The 14,728-nt window shown below is 35.6% G+C and overlaps 1 protein-coding gene across 4 annotated transcripts in view; it reads right to left on the bottom strand.

The window, feature by feature from the left end:
- LOC149540262 (uncharacterized) overlaps positions 1-14,728 on the bottom strand; it is a 256,350-nt gene that overhangs the window by 49,310 nt on the left and 192,312 nt on the right. For all 4 annotated transcript variants that reach the window (XM_089801404.1, XM_089801401.1, XM_089801402.1 and 1 more), the window contains 3 exons: positions 12,816-12,988; positions 12,056-12,111; positions 11,581-11,683 (listed from right to left, as the gene is read on the bottom strand). In XM_089801404.1, the coding sequence (XP_089657530.1) occupies positions 11,581-11,683; positions 12,056-12,111; positions 12,816-12,988 (332 nt within the window). The remainder of the gene's footprint in view (positions 1-11,580; positions 11,684-12,055; positions 12,112-12,815; positions 12,989-14,728) is intronic.

Genomic DNA, 14,728 nt, shown 5'->3' on the forward strand with positions numbered 1-14,728 from the left:
GTGAACACCACCATGCTTGGTAGAGGACACTCTTGGTGGGTGACCCCATTATTAGCAAAGGGTGTTCTTAGTGAGCACCCTCATTGTGAGTTCTTAGTGAATGTCACCATGCATGGCAAAGGGTGTTCTTAAAGTGTGTTGCCATGCTTGGCAGAGAGCATTCTTAGTGAGCGCCACCATGCTTGGCAGAGAGTGTTCTTAGTGAGCATCGTCATTCTTAGCAAAGGACGTTCATAGTCAGTGCCTTCATTCTTTGTAGAGGGCATTTTAGTTAGCACCACCACTTATGGTAGAGAGCATTCTTGTAGAATGCCACCATTATTGGTAGAGAACATTTTTGGAGATTCTATATCTCAGAGACATTCAAAAAAGGTGACAAACACTTTTCTGACAAGGGAATGCTACATTACATCAAGATAAGTTCCTTATTTAAAATCGTTCTTAGTCATTTAGATTGAATCTTGCGATCTTTACAACAATATTTATATAACTATCCAATCCCAAATTGAAATTGTTGATTGCGGGACTATCAATCAAATCACAAGAGAATACTGAATTTCTTGAGGACAAGAAATTTTAGGAATGGTAGACTATAATGTCCCCACTAAAATACAGTTTAAAAATAAATGAATAATTACACAATACAATTCAATAAATTGATAATAATGAAAGAGAACATAATATATAGAAATAGATAAATAAATCGTAATAAAATAAGTTTAGTGAATAAACAAATTATCATTAATTATAACCATAATTATAATAAATACTGGATAAAAAAAATTATAATATAATGGGTATAATATAATAAAATATCAATGATAAATAAGATTGTTTATAATGATTAATATATCTCACTAGAGATAATAAATGAAGCAATGGACATGAAAAGTTGTGTCCTTTAAAGATTGAAAGGATGTAATCAATCAATTCTTGCATATATATGGTGAATAGAGGAGAAAACATAGGGGGGAAAATAATTCTAAGTTGCTGATTCAGGTTTAGGGATAGATTCGGGTTAGGGGTTCAAGTTCGTGGATTCGGGAAAAAAAAAATTTCCCATTTGGGTTCGTGGGTGGGTTCGTGAGTGTATATATATATATATATATATATATATATATATATATATATATATGCAGAAAAAAAAAAGAGAAACATGCATAGTTGTAAAACTAACTTACAAAGTCATTTCATAGTACGAATATATCAATGTTACTTGATCATTGATCAACACCAAATGTCAAAGATAAACATTAAATACTCACTCATTAATCAATGTTAATATTGTAAAGAAAATCATACATTGAAATATTTTTAAAATGATATTTTAATGTAACTTGAAATACTTTTATGGCCCACAGTCCCAATTAGGGACCCTGCCTGGACACGAGCTCCAGGGTCTTGGTAACTAAGCAATAATTACATACAGAGAAGAGTATGAGATTGGGAGGAATATTCAAAAAATATTTCATAGCAACACTACATATAGAGGATACAATCAAGGGAAGAAGCTAAGGGAAAACCATGGGAGAGTATTTGACAAAAGAAGACACAAACAACTTTTATTCTAAGCTTCTACACTCCACAGACCTAGATTGCAGTAAGACCCATCAGCTACCATGGAGGAAGAGCTCAACGATGCATAACGCATGAATTTGAGCTGAGGAGAATAGTCAAGAGAAATAAGCAATTGACATTTAAAAGAATGAGAAGATGCACGCATAGGAGGAGCGCACCGATTTGATTACAGAAGAATTGAAAGATACAATATGATTTGTAACAGAACTACAAAAAGATATCACCACCGAGAATAGACAAGACAAAAAGATACAAATTCACTTGCAACAAAAATACAAAAAAGACAACATCTACAGTCATCATAGTGGGGGAATATAAAAAGAGAACACCAGCACTCATCGTGTCTGTAGTTGGAAATTAAACAGGAATATCTCTAGCGACAAAATCATAGAAATACATGCATATTACCAGATCCTCTATAGATATGGAGACCAAATAATGAAGCTTTAGGTGTCTTAGCATTGACATGAGGAAGAGCAATCACATAGGAATAATATGCACATAGATACATATGTATTGATGGGAGAATGGAGAGAGGAATAATATAATCAATAGAAGATACATACGATGGGGAATATATGCAAGAACTACTATGAAGAGAAAAGTCAAAACCATGCAATAAGGCACCCAAGTCTTCGAGACTCGTATTGAATCAGTCAAATCGCAATTCCAGTGATAACATAAAACATCATATGCAGTTTGAAGATACCGAGAACGATTATCTCCAACATCAACGGGGAGTTTGGTGGATGAGAAGGCAATACTAGGAAATATCCAATGATCAAACCTAACAACATATCGCCTGCATATTAGACAAAGCTAAGGAAAGGAGGTTTATTTGTGGTGTATTTTTCATGGGAGGCTTGTGATTATTAGTGCATATGTCATATATATGAGAAACATAGATAGTTGATTGCATACAAATGGGAAGACTTAAAATCTTGAAACACGATAATCACTAGTGCACAAAATAACATTCTAATGATATTAGCGGTTTAAAAGAGATCTTCAAAGTAAAAGATATCTGCATAGCAGTTTGCTATTTAGTATTGGTTATAGCAATAGTCTTAAAATAAGCTTAAAGGAGATATTACAGACCGTTGTAGACATTTTGTGGGTAATATGGAATATACCCACATTGTTATTAATGGAATATTATGATTCCAAACTGGGAACTCTTTATACGACACATAGATTCACTCACTAAAGATAAGCAAGGGATATCATTAGAAATCAAAGCTGAGAAAATAAGTCCAACAAAATCAATATATTAAAGTTAAGGCATGCCATTGAATTATATTATATTCATCATATATCAGAATAAACAGATCTTATCCTATATACCAGTGATCCACTGCAAATACATCCCTTAAACATATCAATCCCCAAAGAAGTTTGTTGAATAAATGGTAAGATACCAGTGCATCATTTTTTTGGGTGATGTGGGTGCAGATGTAAAGATGTTTTTGGGTTCTGCATGGAGGTGGGCAAGAAACATAATCTTTGCTTGCGGACGCATGAGGGATGCTTGGGAAAGCATCCACAGAGCATTGGTGGAGCATCCGGCTGTTTTGAGCACCATGTTTGATTAACTCAATTTTATTTATGAATCTTGAGCCTTGCATCTTGATTAATCAACATTGAACCGTGAACAATGTTTTGATTTTGTAATTCGAATTGCATTGGAATCTTTAACTTGAGTAATTTACTAATTTGACATTACTCTTATGTCAATATGAATATGCTAATTGCTATAGAATGGTTTATTTTTGTATATTTCTTGCATACATACATATGTATGTATGTATGTATGCATACTATATATATATATATATATATATATATGGACGCACCCAAATGCATCTAAAATCCCCCCAAAAAAAAAAATCTGCGCATTAGCTTCATAACCAACATCGGTAACTTAGAATAAATGGAGTAAAAGTGGCAATTAAAGTAATTACATATATATTTCAATCAAATATGTGTCAAGATTATTCCAAATATAAAAGTTTATACATATACAGATATAGAAGAGGCATACATAAAGATATAAAAGAGAATTTATGTAGATACAAATGAAGCACATTTGATGATAATGAAGATTGTGCAGATGCAAATTAGAAAGAAGAAATATAAAGAAATAAATAAAGGAGTGTTTTAAATAGTCCATCATCGGTTGAAGATAACACAATTGGTAGGGTGGATAATCTGTTTGTTGTGCAACGGGTTGGTGCTCACAAGCAGTGGGGGTTGGTGCTTCTAGTAGGTTGGAGCCAGCAAATGTGGGAGTTGGAGCTTCAGTGTTTCGGTGCTCATAAACATAGAGATTGTAGCCTCTAGTAGGTTGGAGCTTACAAACCAATTTGTAAAAGAACAAGTTTATATATAAAGCAATTATTTGTCATGGTTTTCTCCGGAATGGGATTTACACGTAAATCTTGTGGTATTGTATTCATATGCATAAATGTTTATTTCAGAATTTAAAACTATTTTGTGGATAAAAGTTTTAAATTGGCAAAATTGATATTACCTGCTCCCCCACCAATATAATCATGTGCTATTCAAATTCCACCTTTTCATTTGTAAAGTTGCCACTTGAGGAGGTGGATTCCATCATTTTGTGTCAAGTTGCCACTTTAGGGAGTGAACTCCACATATTTATTTGTCAAGTTGCCACTCGAAAAGTGGATTCCAATTTTTATTTGGCAAGGTGAAACAATCTTCCTATTTAACCAAGTGATTTAAAGAAAAGTCTTTCTTTTCTTTTCAATGCCATTGACTAGCATGACTCAACATTTGATTCTTAATTCCCTAGTTCTTAGACTTAGCCAATATTGCATTCCTCACTTTTCCAAGATTTCATTTTGAGAGGCTCCTGAATTGTCACCATCCTACTCTACTACATAAACCTATCAACAAAAAGTGAAAAGGGGAGTTCCCCATTTGCAATGGAACGATGGTGTGAAAATCTCACAGGAGTAACCCCATTAAGGTGGAACTTACTAGAAGATATAAAATACAAAACTCACTTCATTTTAATTTTTACTTCCATATATACATTTTCATTGTAATCCTATATAAAAATGAACTCTTTAATACAATGTATTTTAAAACACTCAATTTACAATTCATCTTACCTCAATAATTGAAAGCAAGTTGTAATAATGTAATGACCATACTCAAATCTGATCTCAAAGTGCTGATAAGGAACTCAAGGAATATTGTCAAACAATTCACTTGCAACCTCCCAGCGTGCTGGTTTATGTGATCAGACTCATATAAATGCTTGTAGAAAAAACCAAAGTACTCCAAACGCTTAGAAATCAAACTACAATGCATAAACACTAACCTAGAAGTATCAGTGATTCAATTTCATCTTTAACAATGCTCATATATGACTTCTAAATGCAAAACATGCACCTACAGCCAACTGGTAATTTTAGCAAACAGTTTGTATGCAACCTATATGTTGATAAGAACATCTACAGCCATTGACAATTTGTCAAATAGTTGGCATACATCTTCATATCACATTCAAATGAACATTACAACTATGTGAGACTTCCCAAAGATGATGTCTTATTGAAATGCAATTGCCTACACAAGTTTTCATGGAAATGCCAAGACTCTTGGCTTACAACATGACCCAACTGAAAATGCCAAAGTCTGATTAGATCGTCTACGTACACCAGCTCTATAAAATGCATCTAAATGACACATAGATAGCATGAAATCTTCAAGGAACCTGTAGCTTGAACTTGACTTGAGTCTCCAATGGTGAAGCAAGCATTATCTCAGAAGATGTAGACCTCATGAACCCAAATCGAACCACCTATGTTGCCGCCCCTATTTCTGAAGCAATGGCAAATATAAAATAATATGCAGCCTCTTGGTTGCCAACAAAGCCTCCAACAAGATCGCCTAGACCTCTAATATGAAGCACCTCCACTCTTAGATGAAATTGTCCCAAGATGAAGTGTCTATGAGAAAAATCGAACCTCTCACACAAGCTGATATGAAGACAGAAATTCTGGAAATGACTGGTATAAAAATCTGAGCATGCAATTGAACTACTTCATGCCAAATTTGCAGAAGACTTAACACCAAAATGTCTCCTCAAAGCCCTAAATAGAATCATACAAAAAAAACTTGGCCAAAGGCCACTAAGTTTTAACAATGGAGCTCAAATAGAAAGTCTGAAGTAACTTTCTCCTAGCTGCAATAATTCAAGTGATATTTCACACCCTCGAAATTGCGCACCAATTGAGAGTTTTCGTTCTCAAAGGCCAAAGACAACTGCAGAAACCCTAGGCTCCACAACCATCAAACATCAACATCAACAACGACAAGTCTGGATGGTGAGAATGAAGCCCAGGATGCCTATTTATTCTTTTTCTCCACTTTCTCCAGAAACTTCTAGAACATTATTTTATTTTATTTATTAAGTGACTTTATAAGATATTTTATAATTCAAGTCACTTTATTAAATTAATTAAGTATAAAGTTACCTTTTAATATTTATTTATTTGATAACTTTATAAATAATTAACTTAATACGACTTATTTATTTAATTAAAATAATTTATTAGTCATCCTCATAAAACATTCATTACTTTGGACAACTTAATTAATTAAATTAATTAAATCAAATTACCTCCAAAATGGGGACATTACAATCTACCCCTCCTAAAATTGTTTGACATCAAACAATTCACCGCCTGGATCCCACAAGAAGAACTGCATAATGTCTCTGTCATCACCAAACAACTCCTACAACATTTGCTCAAACCATCTGTCGTTCTGTCATACCAACTCAATACCATCACCAAGTGCCGCAAAAGTATAAGTCTCAAGTGGAAGCAAGCCAAGAGATTGATCATCCTTGCCTCCAAACTTCACGCAAGATAAACTATCATCCCAACTATTCAGCACATGCGCTCTTGAATTGTGCTTCATGAATAGGTCATGTACATGAGAATAAAAAATGAAGCTGTAAGCATTCCTCACCATGTACACCTCTTAAATCTCCTCTGTGAGCCCCATTTGCAATCCCGACGCACTAGTAGGATCACAAATACTATCAACAATGCTCATCTCAAGACTGGAATCAAGAGAGCTATCAACATCCAAGCCATAAAGTGGATTGTCATATGACCAAGCGGCTTCCACTTTGAACAATGGATTGAGAATCATCTCATGTTTCTCCTGAATCACCTTTTTCTTTCTCTTATTGTCCAACCCTTTGATACAATGCAAGCCTCCATCCCTAATACCCCTCAATATATGCCTCCTACCATCAACCTCAAAAGACATTTCCATTTTAGGTACATTGAGGGTAAATACTCCCAAGCCCTGGAGCCACTTCATTCCCAAAACTATGTCCATCTCTCCCATGTTGACCACATAAAAATCTGAATGTAACTCATAGTTGTTCAATCTCAAGGTTAGATTAGCAACCTTTCTGGTGCATGCGAGAGTATATCCATCTGCTACTCGAACTCTGAATCCATCAAAATCCTCAACCTGAAGTCTGCACCGAGCTACAAAATCTCCATTAATAAAGTTATGTGTCGCACCAGTATCAAGCATAGTGATCCAATGTTGTCCATCAACTATCCCTCTAAACCTGAATGTAGTCTCATCCTGAACATTGGCAATATATGCCATGGGAGCAGAAGTCTCCTCACCCTGATCAAGTTTTGAAGCAACCTGCTGATCAACTTCATCAGAATCAGAGTCCTCAAAGTATGCCCACATGAAATGGTTCGCCTTGTTCTTCGGCCTCAAAGGGCAATCATGATCCTTGTTGTAAGACTCCTTGCACCAATAGCATAGTTTATTCTTCCTCAACTCTTCTCGTGTCTCCTCATCCATCATAGGTGCTGATTTCTTTTTCTTGTCTGATTGTTGGGGAGTCTCGTTGCTTGTTGAAGGGATTTCCTTATGCAAGCTCTTGCTCTTTGGTGCTGCAAACTCCATGCTGCTAACTTTCTTTATTGCCTCCTGAAGTGTAGGATGATCAAAGGCTTTTATCCATCCTCTCATTGGCTCCAATAAGCCCTCCATGAATAACACCACCAGTCGTCTTTCTGAGATATTGGGAACCATTACTGACAATCTCTGAAAGTCCCCAATGTAGTTCTCCAAACTCCCAACTTGCTTGAGTTGAGCCAAATCTCTGAAGTATGATTCTGGGTTTTTCTTGTCAAAGCGTTCCACCAATCTATCCACAAGCTCCTGATAAGATGTAATCTGATTATGCTGCAATGTAACCAATCCATGATACCATCATTCATGTGCTGCCATCAAGAAATGATATCATATATTTGGCTTGTTCATGATCACAAGCTTCCTTTTCATGAGAATGATAATGCACTAGGTTGCTATCCTCAAACCAATCTGTTATGATATCATGCCATTGTAGAATGCCTTCTTCATTATGTGAAGAAAAAACACTAGTGGCTGCTCCACTAGGTAGAGGATCAAATTCCATATCCTCCCTTATAGACTTCGATATGAATCAACATTCATTGAACTACAATCTGATTCTTTATCATGATAAGAAGAAGCAATGTTAAATTCACCTATTGAACCATCACAAAAAACCATATCTTCATGTGGATGCTCTAATAAAACTGATTTTTCTTCAAACACCTCTTGCTCTTCTTCATCCTTGAAGTCCTCCTGAAGTATTGCCCAACATCTTCCTCCAAGCTGGTCTGATTTTTGTCCTCCCTAGATTCGGCTATATGCTGGTCACCAACTGCTGCAAACTCCTTGTAGAAGTTTCTAGATACCTCACTTGTAGAGACCTCTTGTTCTTCCACGTTAGACTTCTTAGAAATGGAAGTCATATACCTTGCAATTTTGTCTATGGTTGTTGTGAGAGCAATTCAGCCATCTTTCTTTGACTTTGTATAAGTTTCTCCAATTCTCCCATCACGGCATTTAACTGCATCCTAGGAATAGCCATAATGTCTTCATTCTTCACCCAACAGGATGGCAAGAGACCGCTGTGATACCACTATAGTGTCCCTGCTCCTTCTAGGTGCAAAGTGGCAAACTTGATGGCTTCCTCTTCTGTCATGGGTTGAAGAGCCAAGAAAATATCCAACTTATGAATCCATGATTGTGCAGTAGATTTGTCACTTCCATCAAACATAAGTAATGTAAGCTTATTAGTAGCTTGCTTGAGATCCTTATTCTGATTCCAAGCTCTCCTCTCCTATCGAGACCTGTAGTAATCCATCCTCGTTTGTACAAAACGATCAAAATGCATGAGCTCTCAAGCTCCTGGTGTCAATCGTTGTCATTCATCATGAGCAGCCATATATACATCAGCAAAGGTAGGCTCCTCAACATCTTCAACATTCTCTTCTACTGCACGTTCTTCTCTCAAGAAGGTGGGTTGTGTAGGTCTATCTACTATTCTGGAATGAGTTCTATGAACTCTAGGTGATCCCACTGCACTCCTGTTATCCCCTTGCTCCTGATTCCATCTATCCTATGCGTTCATGTGCTCAACCACGGTGGTGAGTGCCTGCAAAGCCTCAACCATCCGCTCTTGTCCTATAACCATTGCTCTAAAAAATTCCCTTGTTTCCTGATCCTCATTCCTATTGTCTCTTGGTGGGCTACGCTCTTGCCTGTCACCCATGGTGTCTAGCTGCCTGTCAAAATCTTGTTCCCTATCAAACCAAGCTCGCCTGCGAGTGTAAAATCTGTGAGAGCCAAACCCAGGTGGCTACATGTGATTGCTAAACCCTTAGGATGGCAAGATTTAGCTTTGATACCACTCTAATGACCCTGCTCAAATCTGATCTCAAAGTGCCGATAAGGAACTCAAGGAATATCATCAAACAATTCACTTGCAACCTCCCAGCTTGCTGGTTTATGTGATCAAACTCATATAAATGCTTGTAGAAGAAACCAAAGTACTCCAAACGCTTAGAAATCAAACTACAATGCATAAACACTAACCTAGAAGCATCAATGACTCAATTTCATCTTTAACAATGCTCATATATGACTCCTAAATGCAAAACATGCAGCTACAGCCAACTGGTAATTTTAGCAAACAGTTCGTATGCAACCTATATGTTGATAAGAACATCTACAGCCATTGACAATTTGTCAAATAGTTGGCAAACATCTTCATATCACATTCAAATGAACATTACAACTATGTGAGACTTCCCAAAGATGATTTCTTATTGAAATGCAATTGCCTACACAAGTTTTCATGGAAATGCCAAGACTCTTGGCTTACAACATGACCCAACTGAAAATGCCAAAGTCTGATTAGATCGTCTACATACACCAGCTCCCAGCTCTATAAAATGCATCTAAATGACACGTAGATAGCATGAAATCTTCAAGGAACCTGTAGCTTGAACTTGACTTGAGTCTCCAATGGTGAAGCAAGCATTATCTCAAAAGATGTAGACCTCATGAACCCAAATCGAGCCACCTATGTTGCCACCCCTATTTCTGAAGCAATGGCAAATATAAAATAATATGCAGCCTCTTGGTTGCCAACAAAGCCTCCAACAAGATCGCCTAGACCTCTAATATGAAGCACCTCCACTCTTAGATGAAATTGTCCCAAGATGAAGTGTCTATGAGAAAAATCGAACCTCTCACACAAGCTGATATGAAGACAGAAATTCTGGAAATGACTGGTATAAAAATCTGAGCATGCAATCGAACTACTTCATGCCAAATTTGCGGAAGACTTAACACCAAAATGTCTCCTCAAAGCCCTAAATAGAATCATACAAAAAAAACTTGGCCAAAGGCCACTAAGTTTTAACAATGGAGCTCAAATAGAAAGTCTGACGTAACTTTCTTCCAGCTGCAATAATTCAAGTGATATTTCACACCCTCAAAATTGTGCACCAATTGAGAGTTTTCGTTCTCAAAGGCCAAAGACAACTGCAGAAACCCTAGGCTCCACAACCATCAAACATCAACATCAACAATGATAAATCTAGATGGGGAAAATGAAGCCCAGGATGCCTATTTATTCTTTTTCTCCACTTTCTCCAAAAACTTCTAGAACATTATTTTATTTTATTTATTAAGTGACTTTATAAGATATTTTATAATTCAAGTCACTTTATTAAATTAATTAAATATAAAATTACCTTTTAATATTTATTTATTTGATAATTTTATAAATAATTAATTTAATACCACTTATTTATTTAATTAAAATAATTAATTAGTCATCCTCATAAAACATTCATTATTTTGAACAACTTAATTAATTAAATTAATTAAATCAATTTACCTCCAAAATGGGGACATCACAAATCATGTGTTTAGAATAATAGTTATATATTTTAATATAATAATATTGGTCAAATAGTTCATATGAATATCAAGGTATATCCTTACCCAACACCTTTGTGATCTTAATCCTGTATATGCATTGATCGTTTAGCAGGGAGAAAATATGTGCATGAAAGTTAAATAGTTGCATGTTGTGAAAAGAACATGTAGTGTAACAGGAAATTAGGTGTTAAGAAGGGATAATCTTTCATTTCCTTAAGAATGACTTCAGATATGAACAACAATGTTTGCGTTGGGATTTTTCAAGTATAAACACTTCGATTCTTTAGCAGGTCTTATGCATTCATTTTCAAAGTGCTGGTTTTAGTTTAAAGATTTTCTTGGTGTTAAAGTTTATCAGGTTGTTGACGAAGCTCTTTAGACTTTACCTACAAACAGAGCATCTGTGAGGTGCGTTTTCTTTCAATGTATCAGGTCTCCAATGTGATCAATTGCCCCTACCATCATCACTATTATTGTATGGAGAACCCTTGTGCATTAGACCTTGTTATAATATAAATAAAGGCAAGAGTTATATCTGTTTTTGTGACTAGTTGTTTACTATCTATTCAAAATTAGTGTACTGTATATTCCTACTCTATTTTCTATACTGCAGTAAATAAAAGTTTGCTCTATTTTGATAAGCTGTCATCAATTTTGAATGCATACCTCATTTACTGTCAATATCTTTCGATTACGCATGATCCACCGACCATTGCACATCAGAGAGTCAACATTCTCTGTCCTCATACAGTATACCAAACTTGAAATGCTGCATACCATAAAATGGATGAACGTTAATATTTAAGCTGTAGCATTCTCCTAAGTCTTCTGATATTACTTTCAATAACAAGAGAAGTGTTAGTGACCTAAGACTACTGAATATTGTTCAGTCTAGTCCCCAGCACATGATCAGAACACAATTTTTGTACCCACAAGATAAAATTGTAAAATTTTAATTTGTGTGCAATAAAATCTAACATGGTGAAAAAACGACATTATTCTGTGTGTTGCCATTTCTTTTATGCATTATGGAGAAGCAAGCATAAATTTGCTTCAAGTTGTGCGCAATTTTCTCAAAGAAAGTACTTTTATCATTTAAAAGAAAGGAAATTCCATCTAAAAAGGGTTGGGAGGAATTTACGGATCATGTAAAGGAATTGTTGTCCACGAGCAAGGATTGATAACTACAAGGTCAGCCTGCAAACAAGGAACACATAAATCAACTTGCAATCTTGGATCGCATTAATATGGATCCTCCTAATGATGACTGTAAGCACATAGGAACTCAGCAGGATAAAAAATAATTTTTGAAGACACAAAATTGAAGTACCTAAAATCATTAATTGATATGATCGTTAAGAGCATCCAATGAAGTCTTTTCTATAATATTGATAAAATAAAATAAAAATGATTACTCTGTTTAGTAGTCTGTACTAAAGAACCCATAAAACATATGGGGAAGATTCTGAGTTTGATTTACCTCAACAAACAAGGGCAAGTGCAAGTTAGGCAATAGATAGCCCCGAATCTAAACGAAAATAAGTCCCACTATGGTCAAAAGGAGGAAGCTAGAAATAAAATAGAACTTATCAAGAACTTTTTGTACATGCCCCTTTTGTTATCATTTTGTGTTCATTTTTATATGCCTAAGTTTAAGGAATTAATTAAGGTAGAGAACTGGAATCATTTGCGAACAATAGAGAACCAAATTAATGCAGATTGCTAATTTAGAGAACACTAATATACTAATTTAGAGAACACTAATCTATGATCCTTTCATCAAAGAAGAGCTACATATGGAGTTAAATAATTTTTCATTTTAGCTCTTTATTTATTTCGTGAAACACTAATAGAGACAAAAAGCCAGGGTAAAAAGTCATGGTTTACTGGAATTGCCTAACCTTCTTTCCAACTTCCAAAGATCCAATTTCTTTGTCCCATAAGACAGCTTTGGCACCATTAATTGTTGCCATTTTCAAAATTGTTTCTGCTGGTAGAGCTGTAGGATCAGTGTTTCCTTTATTGTAAACTTCTCTCCCTTTATTGATTAGTGACGCAAGGTACATCTCATCCACTACACATGAAAACAATTAAATATCTCAGTAACAACAAAATAAAAGGTTGCATGGAAAGTGAAAATAATAAAAGTTCATTGATACATCAACTCCACAAAAAAATAGAGAAATTTGAATAAGCAGCTATGGATTTAACCACAAAAACAACAATTTTAATCAGTGCTCGAAAAAAAAAAATATGCACTCTCAAGCTTCAACCATCAAAAGAAACTGTTTACTAAAACATTAAGTTACCAGTTTCAGTATGGGTATGGGTACTTGGCATGGCAGTACAACATTTTTTTTCCTTGGGTATGGGTATGGACTTGAATAATGTGTGTGTGTGTGTGTGTCTGTGAAATTCAAAATTATATAATATCAAACAGCTATACTCATAATTGCCGATAAAAACACATAAATACCCCCAAAATTTGCGAAATGAAACTTATATATTCATAATCAGTGATTTGTCAAATGTCAATATACAACAAAGAGTATGACCAAACATTTAATAATCTTCATACCTCAAGTTAAGTTCTTCAGACCACGGTTTAGCTTGAGCCCTGCCATGCAGCCCTGGGTCAATAAAGGGCCTGTTTCCCTGGCTATGCTTGAGAGACAGTGCTTCAGAGATCACTTTTAGGATACCATGACCAAGATGTCCCTCTTGGACTTTTTGGTCAGACCGAATATCCTCTATGGTTCTATTGATTGGGGACCCTCTTGAGTTGAAAGAGTCAAGACCCTTCTTCGGCGTATCATAAGATGTCATTGGTCCACCCCCCATAGTATCATCTTGGCTAAGTTTGATGCACATCCTCCTAGGCTAGGGACTATATTTGATTTGATTTGCGATCTCCATTAGCTTTGGGCCTTTGTAGATTCCTCTAAAGGCTGCCAAACACATTCTTACCTAGCCTATTGCTCTTTCGAGACGGCTGCGAGATCCAGTCCAGCTGGCAGAACTCATTGTGGGTGGTTAATTCCTATACTGCACTAGGAAACATATTGCTGTAATTCACATTGAAATCGAAAGACTACACATACCCCATACTCACTGCGTACAATCCATTTGCCCTCCTCCATCCAAACATACTATATGAACTCCACATTAACCTACCATACGACTTCCTCACAATCTTCGGACGGTCCACAACTCCTACTGTATGCTAACTCGCTCCACTTTGACATATTTCTCTCCTCTATTGTATGGTCATCAAATTGGTCATGTGCACCTGATTTTAGACCTCGTACAGATACAACTATGGCATGAGGAGTGGTTGTTTAAACCATAGTTGAAGAAAACGGCGGTATATCGCCAAAATCGCGATATATCGTGGGTCAAACAAGCAGCCGATTAAAATGGAGCATATATCGGTTACATGTTTTTTCAAATACTGCTGTGTTACTTTACAGAAAATCTCGCAAAAGATCATGCATTTGGCTGATTGAATTCACCGACTAAAATAGCAAAATACGTTTTAGGTTTTGCTTCAATCATTTTAATTAAAATGTCCAATGTTTATGTTATTTTTTTATGGACACCAGTGACTGCAAAGATGACAGACATTATTACTTCCTGCATTCATCGGCACCTGCAAACTGTGAAGATGACATACATTGCACCCAATAGCATTAAGGATTTTAAAATTTATACTCTAGTCTATGTATAATAGTTTATTTTTATGGCATTATAAATTAGGAAATTTAGATTTTTTGATATAGTTGTATTTGTAAAAGTCAGGTTTTAATTTGTTATG

This window comes from Cupressus sempervirens, chromosome 9, assembly GCF_028749045.1.
Source record: "Cupressus sempervirens isolate cs-2001-9-10 chromosome 9, ASM2874904v1, whole genome shotgun sequence".
Taxonomy (NCBI): domain Eukaryota; kingdom Viridiplantae; phylum Streptophyta; class Pinopsida; order Cupressales; family Cupressaceae; genus Cupressus; species Cupressus sempervirens.